This window comes from Terrapene carolina, unplaced genomic scaffold (genome assembly GCF_002925995.2).
Source record: "Terrapene carolina triunguis isolate 2854851 unplaced genomic scaffold, T_m_triunguis-2.0 Scaffold67, whole genome shotgun sequence".
In the NCBI taxonomy this organism is placed as follows: Eukaryota; Metazoa; Chordata; order Testudines; family Emydidae; genus Terrapene; species Terrapene triunguis.
The window spans coordinates 46209273-46232580 of record NW_020664418.1 but is presented as its reverse complement, the minus strand read 5'-3'; the positions used below and the strand labels follow the sequence as shown (position 1 = coordinate 46232580).

General features: G+C 49.8%; 1 protein-coding gene across 1 annotated transcript in view; it reads left to right on the top strand.

Moving 5' to 3' along the window:
• The window catches only part of IGDCC3 (immunoglobulin superfamily DCC subclass member 3), a 170621-nt gene extending 148889 nt beyond the window's left edge, over positions 1-21732 (top strand). Inside the window, exons 9-13 of the mRNA XM_024194974.1 lie at positions 14911-15099; positions 15442-15546; positions 19798-19936; positions 20782-20989; positions 21541-21732. Of these exons, the coding sequence (XP_024050742.1) occupies positions 14911-15099; positions 15442-15546; positions 19798-19936; positions 20782-20989; positions 21541-21732 (833 nt within the window). The remainder of the gene's footprint in view (positions 1-14910; positions 15100-15441; positions 15547-19797; positions 19937-20781; positions 20990-21540) is intronic.
• The last annotated feature ends 1576 nt before the right edge of the window (positions 21733-23308 follow it).

The following is a 23308-nucleotide window of genomic DNA, read 5'->3' as shown; positions in this document are numbered from 1 at the left end:
CCCAACCTTTTCCGTGGGACGGGCGCCGGACGACTAGCCACCAAGGACTGTGGCCGCCGGACAAGCAGCCGCCGAAATGCCGCCGTGAAGCGGCAACATCAAGAGGCATCGCCGCCGAAATTCGTGAAGCGGCAACGTCAAGAGGCGTCATCGAGAGGCGTTGCCGCCGAAATTCGGCAGCATTTCAGCAGTAGCACTTCTTGACGTTGCCACTTCTCGGTGGCATTTCAGCGGCTGCTTGTCCGGCGGCCAGTAGACAAGTGCACATGGATGCCCTGGCGGGCGTCATGGCACCCACAGGCACCACATTGGGGACCCCTGGATTAGATACTGTAGGTACTTCAGCATAATATGAATTGTAAAGATGACACGGCACAAGCCTAGAAAGAGCGGAATAGGCGAGGCCCGACTCTGAGACACGCTATTGTAAAGTCTGAATAACTCCTTTGATTTCAGTGTATTCACTCTGGATTTATGGACGTGTAGATGAGATCAGAATCTGTTCCAATAGTTGGGATTGCTACTCAGCCTTCCGGTAACGAGATAAAGAGGTGGCATATTACAGATGGGGAGAAACAGGTGCACGCCTCAGATGCAAACAATGTGACTTTTAAAATCTCAAACTATATGTGCATCATAACCGTGTGTAAGCAGCACACACTCCTATTCTTGTCTTTTAATGCTTTTTAGGGTTTTCTCCAGGACTTTTTGACATTTCTCTAGGATGAAGACTGTTCCTTTAGTCATCTTCGGCTAAAGAGGACGCCAAGAAGAAAGTTGAAATGACCTGGGGAAAACTCCAAACAGCACGGAAGAGGAAAACAAGTATTCCATCCCTTAGTAAACTTGGGAGACTCCTTACATATATTAGATCTATTTTACCTCATATCTACTTCTGTGAAACACATATAAATGTGTGTACACGTGTATATATACACACATACCTCTATACTGCCATGCTGTATACATTTATTTGTGTAATGAAATTATAAACAGCACATGCATTCTACAAGTGCATACATAAAATGAATACTATATATTTCAAGCTTTGAAGGAGAGAAGTTCTTGTGATTTTTAGTAATTGTAAGGCTCTGAACCCGTAAAATAAAACCAACTCTTCACAAATTGGGGTGGCCAATGTTAATGTTTCTTTGTCCAATGGATAATAAAGGTATTTCTCCCCCCATTACCACATTTTCATTTATGAGTCAGGTAATGAGGCTCTAACAAAGGGCAGATTTTCAGCCAGCCTACCATTGAGCGTACCCACTTCTGCCTGCACAACCAGTGCACATTCATTTTTGCAACGATCCTGCAGGTTTGTGTGGAGATCGGATTGCTGGGCTCCCACTGGAACCGAAACATGGCTGCTTGTATGCACAGATTTGGCAGGTGCCTACTTCTGTGGTGCAATCAGTTGCATGCTCAACATTGGAGTCCAGAGGTGGAGACATTGCCCCGAGTGTGCCCACTGCTCTTCTGTTGATACATGGCAGCTGGTTTCGTTGTGTCTCCGACTCTTCGGCATACAGAGTCTCAATAGAAAGACACATGCTTCAACGAGCAGATCAGAAAGGGCAGTTTTTGCATGTACCCAGGTGAGGCATGCACTGTAAATGCTGTGTAAGAACCTTGAGAGATGGCGAGAGAGAACCTATGTACTGTAATATTACAATATTCAGAGGCTCACGGACTTTGCCCAGCTGAAGGCTGCTATGGCAAAATGCCAGGAACTTGAGAATTACATCGAAATTGCATACACCTGAGCAAATGAAAAGCCTCTATGGATGCACCTCTGTGCACTTCGTGCCATTGAAAATGATCAGGCCCTTTTTATCAAAGGCATGGGCAGCAGCCTGACAAGCACTGTGGATAAGAACATTTATCACTAAATGCCAGATCCTAAATTCCCTAAACTTTAGAGAAATCTGGATCCAAATCCAGATCCAGACTTTGCAGCTGGCCCTTATGCGTATAATGGTCTAAATGACAGACCTCTCCTAACTTCCTCAGCTTTCAGAGTTCATACGCTCAGGCCAGATACCGGGCTGTGGCCCAACTGAGCTTGCCGTAGCTTAGGGCTGTGCTATTTGTACACTTGTTGTCAGTGGCCCTCAGAGCCATTCCAGTAGCCAAGTATTTCCAGCGTGCAGGGTTGCACTGGTCCCTTGGTCCTGGGGGAGGGGAGAGGCGTAGAAGCAGTGGTGGCCACCCTGCATTTCGAGTGGAGCCCTCTATGCAGGGTAGATCCTCCAGTGGCCAGACCAACTGGGGTTCCTGCTGAGTCGGTGCGAAGCAGCTGCAATAGGGTGACCAGATGTCCCATTTTTAAAGGGACAGCCCCGTTTCTGGGGACTTTTTCTTATATAGGCGCCTATTACCCCCCAATCCCCGTCCTGTTTTTTCACAGTTGCGATCTGGTCACCCTTAGCTGCAGTGAGGCTGAAATTCTGTACCCTAGTGTCCTTAGCTGTTAAGCTCTTTAAATACATCCTGTGCCTGACCAAGGTTTCTTAGTCTCTAAGGTGATTTCTGCAACACCTAGTCCTTGAGTGTTGTAGGGCAATTTAGAGATGTCCAGGCAGTTTCCCCCCTGTCATTTCAGCTTTGTTCAGGTACCACAAGGCCAAGCACCCCATGCTGCCATGTGAGATCTGTTTACTTAAGTATACGCTCAAATTTTCAATTCCTGGGGCTACCAAATGCTGAGCTCATCATACAGAAGTGATGCATTATTTCTCTCTAGAAGAGAGAACATCATGTGCGCCCTTGTATAGCTCAGCCCTAGCTTAGGGATTGACTCCAGGGCGGTTACCTGAATTGACTAGTATTGTGCAGCACAATCCAGGTGTAGCCATAGATCCATTCACTGGATTTATGCCGTGCAAGCGTCTCGGGCATCAAATAATTCTTATATAGGTCAGTTTTTATCTCCAGAATGATATTGTCATCTCATGGAATGGCGCGTTTTATCCCCGTTGTCCTGTAGAAAGGGTATGGGGAAAGAAGCATAATGTAATACACCTTCTTACATCCTCCTGTTAGCGGCACGGCTGCCTTCTGGGTCCTCCCCATGTTAGTTAAACCAGCGTAGACTCCTTTATGCTCTATTCAATTCTGTGTTCCAAATTCAGAGGTGATATATAAGATACATTTTGGTAAGCGAGTGTGAGTCTAAATCTAACTAAGTAAATCCTGGTCTCTAACTCCTGGTCCCATATGTTATAACAGGGACACAACCATTGCTAAAATGTCATGTGGTGAAATGAACCTCTTTGAGGTGTCACCATGAGCAGATGCTGGCCATGTGATGACATGAGACCCATAAATAAGGGCCACACTTCAACGGATGGGGTCCATCACCTCCACCTCCTCTAGGGATTCAGTTTACTAGGCTATTTTCCATTTTAGGGTAGGGCCTGGAGTTCCACCCCCTAGGCCGAGTCAAACGGCCTGCCTCAAAGAGGGGAGCCCAGGCCACCCCACAGTTTTGTCCTGGAGGGATCAGGAGGGAAGAAGAGTTATAGGAAAAATTACATTATTGGATTTAAAAAAAAAATTATATCTACATCTTGGATGAAATGGCATATTCCAGTACAAGTTTAGTTCTGATCCATAAACAGACTCCATTTTGATGTGTGTACACATACGAAGCCAGGGTGTAAACAGATTTCCATTTCAATAACTTACACATCTGGATACTGTCCTGGTAAGAAGCAAACTTTGATATAATTGGTTGTTTTCCGATAACAGATGTTAAGCCGGAATATCTTTATACAAATGAATGTGGAAGCCTGCTTTCTTATCGTTTTCTACTGAATGTACATGGGGATGTTCTCCTAATGTAGGTCAATGGGAAAACTCCAACTCATTGGTCCTTTCTATTGACTTACATGCAAGTCATTAGGAAAATTCATTGACTTGCCCTGACATTGCATCCCAATGGGAATCAGTGGAGATGGAATACCTTTATGGAAGACGTGATTGCATAGAAGTGTCTCAAACAACAGATTAGTTTTTGTTTTTCCATCACGACTGTACTTTTTTGGAAGAAAAATGTTTAAAATGTCTGGGAAATTTCAGATTCTTCAGATATGCTGTTTTGACCATAATGTCATAAAACAGTAAAAACCTGTGAAAGTAGCTTATTTGTTGTTGTCAAGCTTCAAACTGGCACAATTACTTTTTATCAACATTTGGAAACAAACTTACCTTTTCTGTAATACCAGGATAAGATGCCACTCAGTTCAATTAAAAACCGATACATTTAAAATCAGTTATTATTATTATTTATTCAAGTATACAGTAACTTTGTGGAACTCTGTGCCAAAAGATATTGTCAAGACAAATATCTCAGTAAGCCTTGATAAAAGGTAGAGACAAGATAGCTGAGGTAATGTCTTTTGTTGGAGCAACTTCTACTGGTGGAAGGTACAAGCTTTCGAGCTACACCCACATAGTTGTTACTGGGGCATTTGATGCATTGGATGAGGTATGCCACATGTTGTGATAAGCATAGGTAGGACCCATGAACCTTGAAAGGTGTATGTTGTGAGGGATATTGATCTTTGTAGCAATGGAGAGACGTCTGCATGTTTTGCACCTGTTGTTCTAGCAGGGCCTGGTGCTGCTTTGAGTTGGTGTATCCTGATCTGTGGGAAGTTAGCTTCTGATGATGAACTTGGCAAGTTTTGCAGGTTATTTGAAAGCCAGAAGTGGGGGTTCAAGAAAGATTTCTTTCAGGATATGGTCCCCCTCAAATATGTGTTGTAACAGTTTGATGATACCTCATACAGGTTCCAATGGCTGGTGGTACGTAACAACCAGGGGTGTGCTGTCAATGGGTTTTTTTTTCTGTATCGAAGCAGGTTCTCATGGGATATTTAGGTAGTCCATTCCATGATGCAATCTACTTCTCTGGTGGAATGTCTTTGTTTAGTGAAGGCGGGTTTACGTGTGTTTAGGTGTATACTCCGGACTTTCTCTTTGGAGTTTCTCTGAGAGTCTGGCTGTAGAGAACAGATTTTTGTGGTGTGTCTGGGGTGGTTGCTGGCTCTGTGGAGGTGAGGTGGGTTTCTTGTATATAGTCATTTGGAGGTTCCATTGTCAAAGCTAATCATGGTGTCCAGGAAGTTGATGCCGGTGTGGAAGTGTTCTAGTACAGTGATTTTCAACCTGTGGTGCGCAGACCCCTGGGGGTCCGCAGGCTATGTATTAAGATTTCCAAAGGGGTCCGACCTCCATTTGAAATTTTTTAGGGATCTGCAAATGAAAAAAGGTTGAAAACCACTGTTCTAGAGAAAGTTTGATGGATGGGTGATGGCTGTTGAAGTTGTGGTGGAAATCTACGAGGGAGTTTAGGTCTTCTGTCTGAGGAGGAAAATATCATGGCTTATCTCAGGGATATTGTTGGTCTTGTGGTGCATTTTGCCAGAAATTCTTCCTCAAGATGGCCCATGAAGAGGTTGGCATATTGAGGAACCATCCTAGTATTCGTGGCTGTCCTCCTGGTTTGGACAACGCGTTTGCTGTTAAAAGTGAAGTTCTTCTTCGAGTGCTTGCTCATATCCATTCCAGTTAGGTGTGTGCGCGCCGCGTGCACGATCGTCGGAAGATTTTTACCCTAGCAACACCCGGTGGGTCGGCTGTGGAGCCCCCTAGAGTGGCGCCGTTATGGCGCTGGATATATACCCCAGCCGACCCAGCGCCCCCTCAGTTCCTTCTTACCGCCCCTGACGGTCGTTGGAACTGTGGAGCGCGGCTTAGCTGATCTCCACACTCCCTAGCTTCTCTTTGCTCTTGTTGTATTTAGTTATATAGATAGTTGTTCAAGTTAGTTAGTAGTTAGTTTTAGTGTATATAGATATAGTTATAAGTTGTTATCGGGGGTTTAGGGGGTGTTTTTCCCCTTTTCCCCCCGGCGCGCAGCCGGGCCCATGCCCAAGGCTCCTGGCTTTAAGCCGTGCGCGTCCTGCGGGAAGCACATGCCAACTAGCGACCCGCATAGCTCCTGCTTGAAGTGCCTGGGAGAGACTCATCCAGCAGATAAGTGCCCTATCTGCAAGGCCTTCAAGCCGAGGACAAGGAAGGAGCGGGACTTTAGGCTCCGACAGCTCCTCATGGAGGCGGCGCTGAGTCCAGATCCTCCCTCGGCGCGCCCTGTCCCGGCACCGAGCGCTTCGGTGCGCAGCGCCCCGGCGGGCCCGACCGGTGCGGCAGAAAAGACTGTCCGGCACCGACCGACGTCGGCACCGCGCCCGCCCAAAGAGCCTCGGCACCGATCCATTTCGCCGGGCCATAAGAAGACCGCTAAGACACGGGACGCTGCTGCCGCGAAGATACAGGCTCCCCCGGTGCCGGGGGTAGAGCCGCGTCCGCAGCTGGACCGCCAAAGACAGGCGGCCACACCGTCGACTCCGGCACCGAGGCCGTTGAGTCCGGTGCGGACTGTTTCACCACCAAGGCTGGTGGTGGAACCTTGTCTCCCTTCCACCCCGGAGACCTTTGCCACGGCGAGAGACCTGATCGCCCTCACAGAGCCGGCGCCGTCGCAGCTCCCGGCACCGGTGGCTCCACGCGTGCTGCAGTCCAGAGGCAAGCCTGCCCTGGTGCGCCCACCGTCGCCAGCACGAGTCTCTCGGCACCGCTCCAGATCCCGAAGCAGGTCCCGACGCCGCTCGGAGTCCCGGCGCCGAGGGTCACCTCGGCACCGGTCGTACTCGCGGCCCAGATCTTCCTCGCGGCGCCGTTCAACATCCCGGCACCGCCGTGACGACCGGCACCGATCGGGGTCGAGGCGCAGCTCCCGGCACCGGTATGAGCGCCGCTCGGGCTCGAGAGGCCGCTCCCGGTACCGCGCCTCCTCCAGATCGTCGTCACGTTCCAGATCGGGATCCCGGCACCGGAGGGACTATCGGCACCGGTCCAGGTCCCGGCACCGTTCGCCGGAACAACGCAGGGACAGGTCCCCGTACGGTCGGCACCGATCGGCACCGTACCATCCGGTACCGACGGCATCGGGTTCGGCACCGCCGTGGCCGTCGAGATCGGCGTCCCGGTCATCTGAGACGGTGGAGCCCGGCCACCTGCAGGAGACCGAGGACCCGATGCAAGGGCCTGCGCATTGGTCCTTTTGGACTCCTTGGGCCTACCACCAAGCTCAGGGAGCTCCCCTGTCGGCTTCCCGCTCTGGCCGTTCGGACACCAGGGCCCCGGAGTCTACCATCTCCCGCCCTCCTCCAAGGGACGTGGAGGCTCCAGTGCCCGCACCTGCCGAGGCCCCTGACCAGGGGGCAGGAGATGCCCAACACCAGGAGCACCGGGAGCAGCGGGCAGCGAACCAGCAGGCGCTACTGAGCCGCTACGGCTTCAATATGTGGTCCTCGATGGGGAAATTTAAAGAACTGGTTCCCCAGGACTCGAGGGACGAGTTTGGGGCCCTGGTAGAGGAGGGCAAGCGGGTGGCATGCACCTCCCTACAGGCGTCCCTCGATATAGCGGACTCGGCCGCTAGGACCCTGGCGTCGGGGATAGCAATGCGCCGAATCTCCTGGCTCCAGGTGTCGGGCTTGCCTCCGGAACTGCAGCAGACCCTGCAGGATCTACCGTTTGAGGGCCAGGGCCTCTTTTCGGAGAAAACAGACTCGAGGCTCCAGAACCTGAAGGACTCTCGCACAATGATGCGCTCCCTGGGGATGCATGTCCCAGGGCCTCAGCGCAGGCCCTTCAGGCCGCAGCCTCAGCGGTTCTACCCTCCCCCGCCTCGTCCAAGACAGGACTTTGCTAGGAGGCGGGGTCGAGGTGGTAGGAGAAGGTCGACCGGCCCTCAACCCGGTCAGAACCAAGGCCAGTCTAGGCCACCTTCAGGGCCTAGACAAGCCTTTTGAAGGTGCGGTCGAGGACGGCACCACGACCGGTACCCAGGATCCGACTCCCCCTTTCCGGGACCGCCTCTCCCGCTTCCACCGTGCTTGGTCCCGTATAACCTCGGACCGTTGGGTCCTTCGCACGGTGGAAAGGGGATACGCCCTCCAGTTTTCCTCGCCCCCCCCCCCTCCCACTCCCCCTCCCCGTCCCTCTTCAGGGACCCTTCTCACGAGCAACTCCTTACACAGGAGGTTTTTGGGCTCCTCGCTATGGGGGCCATAGAGGAGGTTCCATCGGAGCTAAGGGGCAGGGGGTTTTACTCCCGCTACTTCCTGATACCCAAGTCAAAAGGGGGTCTAAGGCCCATCTTAGACTTGCGCGGGCTCAACAAATTCATAGTAAAGTTGAAGTTCCGCATGGTATCATTGGGGACCATCATCCCTTCACTGGATCCTGGAGACTGGTTTGCCGCCCTCGACATGAAGGACGCTTATTTCCACATAGCGATTTATCCGCCTCACAGGCGCTTCCTGCGATTTGTAGTAAACAGGGGGCACTACCAATTCGCAGTCCTTCCCTTCGGCTTGTCCTCGGCTCCCAGGGTGTTCACAAAGTGTCTGGCAGTCGTCGCGGCCTTCCTTCGTCGACAAGGGATACAGCTGTTCCCGTACTTGGACGACTGGCTGGTACGCGGCCGCACCAGAGACCAAGTGCAGGCCCATGTCCACATAGTGACACGCACTTTCCACGAGCTGGGCATTCTACTCAACAGAGAGAAGTCCACTCTAATACCAACTCAAAGAATAGAGTTCATTGGAGCAATCCTGGACTCCAGACATGCCCGAGCCATACTGCCAGACAGCCGCTTTCATACCATTTCAAGCGCCATTCAAGGACTCAGGGCCTTTCCAACTACCACCGTAAGGTCATGCCTTGCCCTCTTGGGCCACATGGCCTCGTGCACCTACGTAACCAGGCACGCCAGGCTGCGACTTCGCCCATTGCAGACTTGGGTGTCATCGGTTTACCGTCCTCATCGAGACGACCTGAGCATGGTGGTCACGGTTCCGACCGCAGTCTTGGCCTCCCTCACATGGTGGACGGATCGCACGGCGGTCTGTGCAGGAGTACCCTTTCACGCCCCACAGCCCTCCCTCCACCTAGTTACGGACGCTTCATCTCTAGGATGGGGCGCTCACCTGGGGGAGCATCATACCCAAGGCCTGTGGTCGGCGTCCCAACTAGCCCTGCACATCAACGTCCGAGAGCTGATGGCAGTGCGCCTGGCTTGTCAGGCTTTCCTCAACTTCCTACAGGGCCGTTGCGTGCTGATTCTCACCGACAACACCACGGCCATGTTTTACATCAACAAGCAAGGCGGAGCCCGCTCATCTCCCCTATGCCAAGAGGCCATTCGCCTGTGGGACTTTTGCATCGCCCACTCGATACATCTCACGGCGTCATTCCTGCCTGGAGTCCAGAATACGCTGGCAGACCGTCTCAGCAGGTCCTTCCAAACGCACGAGTGGTCGATTCGCCCGGACATCATCTATTCCGTTTTCCAGAGGTGGGGGTTTCCCCAGATCGACCTGTTCGCATCTCGGGCCAACAGGAAGTGCCAGGCATTCTGCTCCCTACACGGACGAGCCCCGGGCTCTCGGTCGGACGCCTTCCTCATGGCGTGGAAAGACCATCTGTTCTACGCCTTTCCCCCATTCCCGCTGGTCCACAGGGTGCTGCTCAAGATCCGCAGGGACCATGCACGGGTAATTCTGGTCGCTCCCGCTTGGCCGAGACAGCACTGGTACACCACACTTCTAGAGCTGTCAGTACAGAGGCCGATCACGCTCCCCTTGAGTCGGGATCTCATCTCTCAGGACCACGGCCGGCTGTGTCACCCCGACCTGCAGTCGCTCCACCTCACGGCGTGGATGCTTCATGGTTGAGTCGCTCAGAGCGCCAATGCTCGCAAGCCGTCCAACAGGTCCTGCTGGGAAGTAGAAAGCCCTCTACGCGGACCACTTATTTAGCCAAGTGGAAGAGGTTCTCCTGCTGGTGTGAGCAACGAGCTACGTCTCCCTCGCAGGCTCCTATCCCCTTGATACTGGACTACCTCCTGTCCCTCAGACAGCAAGGCTTGGCGACATCCTCAATTAGGGTTCACCTCGCCGCTATTTCCGCTTTCCACCCAGGGGAACTCACGTCCTCGGTCTTCTCGAACCCGATGGTCGTTAGATTCCTCAAGGGCTTAGACCGGCTATACCCACAGCAGCGACAGCCGGTTCCAACGTGGGACCTCAACCTCGTCCTCTCCAGGCTCACAGGGCCTCCGTTTGAACCTTTGGCTACCTGCTCGCTCCTGTACTTATCTTGGAAGACAGCCTTCCTGGTAGCCATCACCTCAGCACGACGCGTCTCGGAACTCAGGGCGCTGACATCCGAGCCCCCTTACACGGTGTTCCACAAGGACAAGGTGCAGCTTCGCCCCCATCCTGCCTTTCTGCCAAAGGTGGTGTCACCTTTCCACGTGAACCAGGACATTTTCCTCCCGGTCTTCCATCCGAAACCGCACGCTACTCGTCAAGACCAGCGTTTACACTCTTTGGACGTACGCAGGGCCCTGGCTTTCTATATTGACCGTACAAAGCCATTTAGGAAGACGACGCAACTCTTCGTTGCGGTGGCCGACCGGATGAAAGGCTCACCGGTCTCTTCTCAGTGCCTATCCACTTGGATCACGTCCTGCATTCGTGCTTGCTACGACCTGGCCGGTGTGCCGACGCCACGCCTCACCGCTCATTCCACGAGGGCCCAGGCCTCCTCGACTGCCTTCCTGGCTCAAGTACCGATCCAGGACATTTGTAGAGCTGCAGTGTGGTCATCGGTCCACACTTTTACTACTCACTATGCGCTGGTGCAACAATCCAGAGACGACGCTGCTTTCGGGTCAGCGGTTCTGCACACAGCAATGTCTCACTCCGACCCCGCCACCTAGGTGGGGCTTGGGAGTCACCTAACTGGAATGGATATGAGCAAGCACTCGAAGAAGAAAAGACGGTTACTCACCGTTGTAACTGTTGTTCTTCGAGATGTGTTGCTCATATCCATTCCAAACCCGCCCCCCTTCCCCACTGTCGGAGTAGCCGGCAAGAAGGAACTGAGGGGGCGCTGGGTCGGCTGGGGTATATATCCAGCGCCATAACGGCGCCACTCTAGGGGGCTCCACAGCCGACCCACCGGGTGTTGCTAGGGTAAAAATCTTCCGACGATCGTGCACGTGGCGCGCACACACCTAACTGGAATGGATATGAGCAACACATCTCGAAGAACAACAGTTACAACGGTGAGTAACCGTCTTTTGTTATGGGTGAAGATGAGTTTGGATTTCTGAGGGTTGTGCATTATCTTGTATGTGTTTGAGGCAGGCAGCGAAGCTGTTGCGTTGAGGGATGTTGGTGTATAGGGAGGTAACATCCGTGGTGGCAAGGATGGTGTTTGAGGGAGGTTGTTAAAGTTGCAGAGTTTCTTGGGGAAGGCTGTAGTGTCTTGGAGGAAGCTGCCCTTTTGTGTGGTGAGTGGTTTAAGGATGTTTTCTATGAGTCCTGATAAGGGATGTAAATATCATTTTAAAAGTTAACTGAACAAACAATTAAAAATATTTTGTTTAAATGGTTAAACGGTTAACCAATTAAAGGGCCAGGGCCGGCGCTGCTGGGGCCACTCCAGCCGGGCCGCTCTGGCCAGCGCGGCTGGGGCTGCTCCGGCGGGGCGACGTGGGGTGGCTGGGGCCAGTGGGTGGCACAGGGCGGCTGGCGCCAGGTGGCCAGGCGGCCCAGGGGTTAACAGTTAAGGTGGGTTAACTGGTATGACTAATGCTTACGATTAACTGGTTAACATTTTACATTGCTAATCCTGATATTCCTTCAGTAAAAGTGCCCTGGTCATAATGATGGGCCTGCTTGGGTTCCCTTGTTCGTGTATCTTGGGAAGCATGTAGAAAGTCCCTGGAGTGGGTTCATGGGGGATGAGGTTGTAGGGTTTTTCTTCAAGTTGTTTTGGGAAGGATTTGACAGTATCTTTAAATTCCTGGGTGAATTGTGTTAGGAGGTCTCCTATGAGCTCTTTACAGTAGGTAGTGTCAGAGAGTTGTCTGTTAGCCTCGTTGACATAGTCATCACGATAAAGGACTATGGTGGTGTCCCCTTTGTCTTCAGGTTTGATCACTATTTGGTCGATGGATTTCAGAGACTATCTGCTTTCCTCTTGGTGGTAGAGAGATTGTGGTGGATGTAATGTTTGTTGAGGATTTCACAGAGAATTTTTTTCCTGAAGTAATCCATGTAATGATCCAGTGTGTGGTTTTGTCCTCTGGTAGCATGTCCAGTCCAATGATTCTTTTTTCTTATGATTGTCAGTGGGGATGTGGTGCTTCTGGGTGGTGTCATCTTTGTTGTGAAAGAATTCCTTGAGGTGGAGTAGGTGGAAGAAGCCACCTCCAACATGCCTTACCCCTTCTGTTTTGCAGTCTGTCCCAATTTAGCTTCCTTCCCCAAGTCTGTAGAAGAGCTGTGTGCAGCTCAGAAGCCTGTACCTTCCACCAACAGAAATTGGTCCAATAAAAGATATTACCTCCCCTATCTTGTCTCTCTCATATTCTGGGACCAACATGGCTACACCAGCACTGCAATAAATGGTTAGACATTTCTAAGAAAAAGAATAATGACTGTAATTACAGCAGCTAGGATACAACTACAGGACCACCAATCCTTATTCTTTTGAGCACAGACTGCTAACCAATTGGACTCAGATACTAATTTCATCCCTGTTAGGTACTTTATGGAAGATTAACACCTTTTTCAGAGGTATCTGCTATTGGCTACTATTGGATACAGGATTCTGCTATAGATGGACTGTTGTCCTGTTGCAGTTTGGCAATTCCAGTGTTCCTGTTGACCAGGATTAACTGAGATCAGATTTATTCCCAAATTGTTATAGGGCTAGATTCTCTCCTGCACCAAGGGCAGGGGCAATAAGGAGCTAGGTCCGGCTCTCTGATTCTTGGAGCAAGCCCTGGACAAGCGACTTCAAGCTGCACAACTGGTTTAGAGTCCTTCAGGGACCCTAAAACCATCCAGGATTGCCATGGTGTGGCAGATCTCTGCCACTCCTCCTGCCTGACCCCAAAACACCTCCTCTCTCCCCTGGCATGCCCCCTACACCAGGTGTTAGGGGCCCACAACTGGCACATTGGCACCAGCAGGGAGCACACCCCTTTGACAAGGAAATTCTCTGCGGGCCAATTGTGGTCAGTTTGCACTTAGTGAATGGTGCAAAAGGGCCAGACACTGATTAGAGCATTTGCTCTATCGAGTTTTGTGGTAGTCAGCAAAAGTGTGAATGACAGAACAACACCTGGGACGTCTAAAGAAAGTTGTACACGAGAGTTTGGGAGGGAAAGGAGCACAGAGAGGAAGGGGAAAGCAAACCGAAAACCTCAGTCCAAACTGTCTCTCGTATTATGTGTTGGGCAGGCACCCATGTTAGTCTACTTTCTCTATCCCTAAAACACAGCCTGGGGTTTCCATCACTTAGGAAACCACCTTGCTTTTTAAACTGAATCAGCCATGAAAAACCCCCATGTTTAAATTACAGGGAAACTTGAACTGGGTTTGCAGACCCCCAAATCAGTGGGGAGCTTCTCAGGCTGTCAAGCTAGGTGGGGTTGGCTCGCTCCTGGTACGTGGTCTCACTCTGGTTATCTTTGTGTTAAAACACTCACTCTGATAGGTGCAAGGAAGAAACAAAAGTGGGAAAAATCTCTGCGCAACTCACCACCGGGAAGAGCGTTGAGAATGGGGCCTGGGGGGCATATAGCTAGCTCTAAGCCTGCCCAATGCTCTGACTATAAATCTTTCTTTACCTCTATGGCATAAATCGGCACGTGGCCTGTGGAAAACAGGAAGAGATGCAATACCCCCAGGGGCGCTGGATGGACCAAGTTCAGCAGCAGCCCTTGCTACACCCTGTCAGTGCCAGCCATGCAGCGGTGCCCAGTGCGTACATTGGAGGACAACCCAACTAGCTCCATCCCCTTGTGGGAGTAAAGCACTCCTGCCACTAGCAGCCTTGTCTCCAGGGTCCTGAGCCCCAAATCCATTGATGTCAATGGAAAGACTCCTATTGACTTCATTGGGCTTTGGATCAGGCCCTGGCATCAGCATTCTGGGTAAGTGGGGATAACCAAGTAAGAAAGGAGAGTCCTGCATCTCCCCTGCCCCCCAACCTCCATGCATCCGTGAGATCCGGGAAGCACCTCCCTTTACAAAAAGATTATGATGAAACTGCTTGCAAGGTAGCAGCCACATAATGTAGAGACATGTACTGCCTTGATTGAAACGACTTTGTTTTTCACTCTGATCCCCGATTCTTTCCCCTTCTTTATTAACCTCTCTGTGTAATGGCCCCTGAAACGCTCTGCAGAGCCGAGCCCAGACTAGCAACCGCTGCTGGAACCGTGACTGCAAGTCAGTGCAGGAAGCCCGAGAGCTCAGCCGGTTGCAGCATATTTCACTTATTGCTTTAAGACTGATGCCTCTAACTCCATCCTTCTGGTTTCTCCCTCCCTCAGGGATTAATCACTCTAAAAGGCTACCATTGCCGTGGGGGGAGGAGAGGGGAATCTGGCAATTCACTTCCAATGCGCCTGCATTCCTGACCTGACCCGATGGGGCCGAGAATCAAATTGCAACAGAATCTACAAAGTAGCCTCCGAGCTTGTTGAATCGCCATGCTGAGAACAGGAAACGGTTTGAAACTCACACAACTTCTTGCAGGAATTCAGGACTATAAAAGCAGGATCTAGCCTAAGCTAATCCCGATCAAGTGAATCTTTCTATCACACCCCCTGACTCAGCAGCTCCCATGAAATGCTAGGAGGGATTTCATTATTTTTCTGTGCACTGCCGATTATGTTTAGGCTACGACGGGAACAAGCATGACCCAAGTCGTGAAAAACCTCTCTCTCTCTCTCTCTCTCTGTTTCAGTCCCAGCAATTCCGTCCCTCTTTATTAAAGTTCTTAACAGCACCACCATCCAAGCGGTGTGGGAGCCCTCCGTCAAACTGGGCCAGCATGAAGGATTCAAACTCTACTACCGTAAAGTTCACCTATCCCACTTTACTGGCCCTATGCTCCTGCCCAGCAACATTACATCTTATAACATTACTCACTTGGGTAAGTACAGAGGAGGGCGTTATCCACATTACGTGCCTTCGCTGAGCAAGAAAATTCCCCTTTATGTTGTCATCATAACAGAATGTCTAGAGTAATATACGACAGCTAGGAAATATATATCATGAGTGCCTAGCAAGGTTTGTTTTTCCACTCCTCCCTTAGGCCCTCAGCCTGCCCCCACTGATTTAAGTGAGAGCAGGTTCAGGTCCTTATACTTACAGTGACTGGCTTTTGCAATGCATGTAAGATGTTTCTGTTTTCATGACAAGTGCAGGCTCAGCAAGATTAATGTACTGTAGCTCTTTAATCTGAAATGCCCTCCTCGTGTCTTTTCTAAAATAGACCCGTCAGTGGTATATGAAGTAAAACTCCTGGCATATAACCAGCATGGGGATGGAAATTCTACTGTCCGCTTTGTATCCCTTCGAGAAACTGTTGAAAGAACAGGTAAGAGGCAGAATCAGTCCAACTTGTGTACGCGATGTGAAACGTCAGAGCATAGGAGTGATATAGCCAGAGACAGTGAGGGTCTTACTAACACACAGTTAATTTAATAGTGCATCCAACGCTGTATGCTGCTACTTCTGAACCATCACCTTTAAGAAGCACTTTATTTTCTGCACAGCAAATAAATTTGAAGCTAGGTTGCATGGAGAAGCGGTGCCCTCTGGTGGCTAATGTTGTTAATTCCAGTTGATTAATCTTTATGCATGTTCATCACCCCTTCTTTCTTTCTAAAGGAAGCAACTGGAAATAATATGGGCATGAACCGCCAACTCTGTAGCACACTCCAAACCACCATTACCAATCGTTAGTGTTGCTAGGAAGGAAAACATTCTGGATCTGGCTCAGTTCAGTCTGATCTCTAGTTACCGAAAACAGTTTCCGGTACTCCTGTAACTAAATAGCAATGTTTGTCTTCTAAATTCAGATTGTACAGGCCACAAATGGAGAATGTGGCATACTGTTTGGTGGACAGGTTAGAGAGTGCACACAGTTAGCTCTCTCGCTTTCACAAGCAACAGCTGTGTATGGACAAGTGTTGTTATGTATTTGTATTATCACATCACCTAGGAGCCCCACTCATGGCTTAGGTGCTGTACAAACACAGAATCAAAAGATGGTCCCTACCCAAAAGGCCATTCCTTTTTATCTCTAACATTGTTTTAAAAGTCTTAGGGTTAAATCCTGGGAGTTCGTTCCGTATATGTGCAATTCCAACTAACTTCAGTGGGAACCCGGAACATGGATCCGAGGTCAGAATCTGGCTCTTAATAAACTCGGAGCCCAATTCTATCCTTAGTTACATTTAGATAAGTTCATTGTACTCAGGGGAGCAAATCAGGCTTTTAGTGCTCGGACGGAACGCAGAACTGGGAGTAGTCACCAGTGTGCTGGGTGCATTAGACAGATTAGATGAGATTGTATTGATTATAGTAGTTTAAGGAGCCCATTGTTGTCCTGCTTTTCTAAATCTCCACATACTTATTGCAAGTGGGTGATAATAGCAGATAAAGAATCGTTTCTGGATTCAGAGTGGTAGCCCTGTTAGTCTGTATCAGCAAAAAGAACGAGGAGAACTTGTGGCACCTTAGAGACGAACAAATTTATTTGGGCATAAGCTTTCGTGGGCTGTGGCACCTTAGAGAATAACAAATTTATTTGGGCATAAGCTTTTGTGGGCTAAGTGGGTTTTAGCCCACGAAAGCTTATGCCCAAATAAATTTGTTAGTCTCTAAGGTGCCACGAGGACTCCTCGTTCTTTTTTCATTGTTTCTGGAGTGATTGCTTGGTTGTTAACAATCTGGGACACTTTTGTCCATGACAATCTCTTTCTGTCAACAAACCAAGTAAACAAGGAAATTCCTGTGAACAAGAAAATGAAGAAGAGCCTGTCTGAAACTGACAAAAGAACGGAGGCTCCGATTTGTAAAGGTATTTAGCCATTGCTCTACTTAGCGCTGCAAGACCTGAGTGACTTAGATGCTAAGTCCCATTTTCAAAAGTGATTTAGGAGCCTACTTCTCACCGGAAGTCAAAATCACTGTCTAAATTGCCTAGTCCTTGCAATGCTGAGTGGAGAAGTGCCTAAATCCCTTTAAAAATCTGGGCCTGAACTGAAGCCCAGATTTGACCCATCCTTTGCTCCTCTTGCTGGTGCACAGGAATGGACGTCTAGACAGTATTTGGTCCTGCCATGAGGGCAGGGGACTGGACTCGATGACCTTTCGAGGTCCCTTCCAGTCCTAGAATCTATAGAGTTTGGGTTATGATCAGCTGTATTATCAGTTTCACATTGGAGGGTATCTTGGCTTTGGAAGGAGATGACTCCCCGGACTAACGTGGTTTTTGCCATCTCTCACTCCTTACTAGGATTCTGTTCCCACTGCAGGGAATTGGTCTCAGAGCAGCTGGTGGTTTTGCATCTGCTTTGTGAGCCGCAGTGATGGGTTAAGGATGTGTTTGCTGCCATAATTCTCCTCTCCTGGCTCTTCCTCCCCTAGACTAGTCTCCTCTCTGGGCCCTGTATTCAGAGGCACTGACTACTTGCGGCTTCCATTGCTTTCAGTTGAAATTGTGGGCGAGAGCACCTCTGAAAATCAGGTTCCAAATAATTGTAACCTAGTTCTTTGGAGGGCATCTATGTTTGGTAGGAAGCGAGAAAGAGACTGAATGCATCAGTGCTTTAGTTACCTGGAGGCACCAGGATTCTCCTCTTGGGGGAATCTTTAATTGCTCACACCTTTTGTGTTCTTGTATGTGTTGAAAAATACCCTGGTGCTTTGAGAGTCATTTTCACCAGACGTCCAATGGGAATATCTTCAAAACATAGATTGTTATTCATACTGTCCCTTTAATGTAGTAAACATTCATCTCTGTTGGAAGTACAGATAAGTCCATCCGCTCCATTCTAATACTCAGCCTTTGGTTTGGGGGATACCACTGAATAAGGTATTATGAACTGCCCTGGCTGGCTGCATTTTTCCTCCAGTGTAATTCCCATCATATCTCTGACACAGAGAAAATGCAAAGTTTACAGATCCCCAGGCAGGAAGGCAAAATCAGTGTATGTTCTCCTTTCACTTCTCAGCCGAACACAGCATTAGAGATCAGAGATGCAGGCTCTGCTTTTAAAGGAGATTGCTTGTCTCGGGAGAATAGGCGGAAAGCTTTTGTTACCAGGTAGCAGAACTGCCCGACTGCAGCAAAAGCTTAGGAATTGGTTCAGTTGAAAGTCCCTGCTAGCCCCTCCAGCACAAAGGGAAAGGGGGAGACGCTGGCCTGTAAAGAGCTAACTGCGATACAGGGGGTGTATTTGGGGAGAGCGCGTCACTATCGTGGAAAGCTGTTGCGGAGTTGCTGTTTTTCCCTCCACTAGCTTTAGCCTGCAGTTAAATAGGCTCCGTTGGTACCTCGGCTGTTATTCCGAGGGCAGTTCTAGATACAGATCACGGCGAGCGGATAACATACGGTTTGTAAGAGTGTTCAGCTGGCAGCCTGCTCCGGCCATCGACCTGCAGTCTGAATAAAACAAATATTATGCTTGGCAGCCTGATCCCATTTCATTCATTAAATAATGGTGTCCAGTGCTAGCCCTGGGTGTTACCATGGTTATCGGTTGATTGATCTGGGGACATTACAATGAAAGACTGTCAGCAACAGCTGGCGCAGATGAGAGACAGCCCCACCTCCACTCCCCTCACCTGGTGCTGAATAAATATCCTCTGGCTGCGGGCCCGAAGGAAGAGAGCGCCACGGCGAACGAGCACATCTTATGCCAAGTCCTAAAGAGCCACCAGCCGGGCTGTGGGGAGCCGGTTCCAGAACAAAGAGCCTGTGCCAGCGGGGTCCTGCTGGTCGCAGCCTGGAGTCCAGCTCTGAGGGCAGCCGGCAGCGCCCCCTCACTGGTGGCCATTGCTGTAGTGGGGCGTTAAGGAGAGCAAGGGAGTCGCTTTGCCAGCAAAGCTGTGGGGAGGCACCCCCTCATAGTACAGTGAGGCCCCTCCTGCCCCCCAAACATTCCCTCCCTCCCTGACCCTTGCAAACCTCCCTCTCCCCCACAACTCCCTCCCCTCTCCCAAAGGCTCCCCTCCTCTACTTTTCCCACCTTCCAACAAACACCCCCCACCCCTCCTCTCCCTAAAACACCCCCTACCCCTCCCTCCAACACCCCCACCCAAGCCTTCCCTTCCCCAAATACTCCTCAGCCCTCCCCTCTCCCACCCAACCCTCGTCCTCCCCTCCAGGCTGCTGGTTCTACAGCTCGTTCCCCCGAAGCTCCTTCCACGCTCGTTTTCCCCACCCCGGCTCCCCTTCAGGGAGGGGGAAAAGAGGAGCTGCTGCTGGGCTGGGATCAGTCTCTTCCCTGGAGCTGGCTCGGCCCCCCACCATCCCCAGTTGGGCTCCCCCTGCTCTGCACTCTCAGCCTGGGGGGCAATGGGGAGGGAGCTGTTCCAGGTCCTGATAGCAGGGGGAACAGAGCAGCCCCCTAGTCACAGAAAGCTGTGACTGCGGCTGCCTCCTCCCTGTCTCCTCCTTCCTTCTACAACTAGGCCCAGGAAGGAGAGGCAGCCTCTGAGCTACTCAAGAACATGGCCTGTTGCTGGGCTTCCCACCCCAGCACATGCTGCAGCGCTTTCGTGGCTAGGCGGCTAAAACCCCAGTGACTAACTCCCTTTTCGCTGCTTCTCCTCACAGTGTTGAATCCCCCGTGTGACTGCATGAAAGATGAGCAAAATAATAAGACCTCCACCACGGGGATCATCATTGGGATCCACATTGGAGTCACGTGCATTATATTCTGTGTCCTGTTCCTCATGTGTGGGTACAGAGGAAGGTACGGTTCTCTCCCCACGCCGGCCGGGTGACACGAATACACTATCTACTTGTATTGTGCCGTTTGCTTTGCGCCGGTGGTTCTCAAGCTGTTCAAAGGGTTCTCAGACTCAACCGCGTTGCAGTAGCATGAATGTCTCGTGGACCACCTCCCATTTGTGAGTCCACAGGCCAGGCCGTGGTCCCACTTGTGATTGCAGGGTCCACTTCTCCTTCCATTGGTGATTGTGCCCCTCCCCATGGGATTGTATAACATCCCTGTCGCCGGTACAGTAATCGCTTACCTAGGCTCTGATCAAAGACCAGTTAAGTCAATAGGAGTCTTTCCATTGGCTCCAAAGGGTCTTGGATTAGACCTGAAGTGCATAAGAGTTGTGGGTGCTCACTTTATCGTAAGCAGAGCTGTGCGGCCACATCCGGCAAGAGGCCTTTGATGTCAATCCAGTACCGCCCCCCTCTACAAAACGTATTAAAAGACAGTTACACTAACTACCCTACATGGGGCAACAGCTGAGGTGGCACACGCGGTGGACACATCCGCAGGGAGATCTGCTTTGAAAGCTGTGTCAGAGAAATGGGTTATAAGGAGGAGCGAGAGAACATGGCGCACCGATAAGTGTGGAGGGGGTTTCGGGTGTCAGGGGGAGGAGAGGCAGAGACAAAGACTAGAATTATGACTTCTCTCGGCTTCTCTCTGAACCTAGCTCCTGTTTTGGGAGGTTGTAGATGAGCATAGAATTCACTGTAAGATGTGAACGGCGAGGTGTGTCCAGGCCCACATAAAGGGGCAGCATGCAGTGCTGGGAGGTGCTACACTTTCAGTTTCCTCCCCTCTCGGTTTTCCAGACTGCTGATGTGTAAAAACGTCCAGGAACAGCTGTCAACCCCCCAGATCCCGAGGAGTCAGAGGAACGCCACAGGCCTGGTTCTGAATGGAGCCGCTCGGAGGGACAGGGACGATCTGGACATGAATGGGAAGCAACTGGAGATGAACGAACTGGAAAGGTTGTTTCTAGCATTGCCTTCCCAGGATCAACAGGATAAGGGAATAATGGTAAGGGTCCTGCCTTGATATTAATCATGGGATTTACGGACACTCTCCCCTTTCAAACACACTCCTCTCCCCTTGTTATGTGGAGAGATTTATACGCTTAATTCCCTTCCATACATTGAAAATATAGATCCGCTAAGCACTAATGTTTAATCCATTCCACACTGGGAGAGTGTGTGTCTTTGTCCCCCGCTAGTGGCTAGTTCATATAAGAGGTTAAGAGTCTACTACAGCTGCTAGCTAGAGGAATTATTCTTTTATCACAAGTGATAGAGGCTCCTGCTTTTAGCACTGATGGTCTCAAGTTTGAACCCCATTGTCAGCCCAAACGGGGTTAGTTACGAATGTACAACTTCATAGTGGTAGCCACAAACAATCCTTATTCCTGGCAGATGGGGTAGAATTTAAACTGTAGATGTTAAGGACATCTATGTAAGATGTGCATATTCGTTCCTGGATAAGACATGTCATTTCTAAGAAGCCCAGGATCTTGGCAGTGATAGCCAAATGCAACAATTATTGTCTTTGTAATGGGGTGTTTTTTCTCCTCTCAGCCAGATCACGTCCCACCTGACTCACATGATGAGACTCAGATATCTACCCTTCCACTGGATGAATTCAGCATTATAGAAGAACAGCTCGATCCCCCAGCCAAAAGTCTGGCTCCTGATGATCAGGGTGGACCGCTACACAACTTTAGCCAGGAAGTCCCAGCTTTGAAACATAGTCCCACCAATGAAGGATAATTGCCAAGTCTCTAAGCCTCTTGTAGGACTCACCAAGAACCATTTCCATGTCTGGTGATGTCTTTACAATGATTCGTCAATCTCAGGTCAATTTAAGATTTCTACAGTCTGGGTTTTTTGTTTTTTTTTTGCTTTATTATTTCTTTTATATCGATATACAGCTTTTTTGAAGCGCTATGAAGTTTATCTTCCTGACCTGTCTCAGGCCTCTTTGTGCATTTCTTCCTATCAAGACTGGTCATGATTGTTTTTCCCATGGCTGCTAGGTAACAGACTTTACAAATTCTCCAGTCTCTATCAAAGATGGAATATGGCGGAGCCTTGTTCCCTTGGCATCCCAGCCCATGTTCCCCATTAGCAGCTTTAGGAGTACTTTGTGATCTATTTTTTATTTCATGATGACTGGATTAAGATGAATCCTTCTAACTTGACTCCAAAAATTCAGGCCAGGAAAGGCCACCTCTCCATGGATTTGATGATTTTGTACACTTTCTCTATTTCTCAGGATGCTTTTTTGGTGATTGACTATAAATAAGAAAAAAAAATATGTGTCAAAAGAGGCCTGCATGAGGGCTACTGAAAGACTTGGACAAACATCCCGAGTAGACTCAGAACCTACCTCAACCGGAATGAATGTCTTCGGGGAAGCAGCAAATATCTGTGTCTTCCTTTGTTTTCAAAACAAGTAGCGTAGCACTTGGTCTGCATAAGCTTGGTACTACCTCAGAAGTCATGCTCCATATCTGCCATGGTGTTGTCCTTTTTTTGTGTCGTCGTCATTCTGATGTAAAGCACTTCCAAACCTTGAAAGCAATGTTCTACCTCAAGTTTTATATAGAAGTTCATTCGTTTGTGTCGTCAAACCTGCTCCTCCTTCATCTGACTGTTCTGCTCTGCTCCAGTGAAACCTGTTCAAAGACAAATGAAAGGGCAGTGTGTTTGTGTTAAGTAGCGATTGTGGTGACATTTCGTTAGTGTTAAAAGCTTTACATTTAGCCAAGTCATAGTGCTTGTGTTTGGTTTTGTGTGACGGAGTTTTATATGATGGTTCTACTTTAACGACTGTTAGAGCTGTAGCAGGTCTACCACCACTAGTAACCTAAAGAGAGTCTTCACCTGCCACATTAGGGCCAAACTGGACCCTGGAGTACAGGAGAGCTGTTCCCAATTGCTCCTTCAAACCAGTGAACCCACCCATTTTCTAAGGATTGTGGGCTTGATCCTACAAGAAAGTAAGCAGTCTGGTTTTGATCCAACAAAGTCAATGCTTAGCCAAGAACTAAGCATGCGTCTTTTGCTGAATCAGGATCAAAGTGCTCAGCTCCATGCAGGATCCAGCCCCGAGGGAATAACCAGTTTGTCTAATTAGAGTTCCAGTCTGACACATTATGGGACATCAGCCAGATAGATTAGAACTACAGCACCTACCCGTATGCACGTTCCCATCTTTACTCAGAACCCTCAGGTTCTACCATTGGCTACGTGGAATAACACACTCCCAGCTGAGATAATGGCACTTGTTGGATACTGGAGACGCTTGGCTTTTCAGCCTCATTCCTCACACATCCAAGGAGGT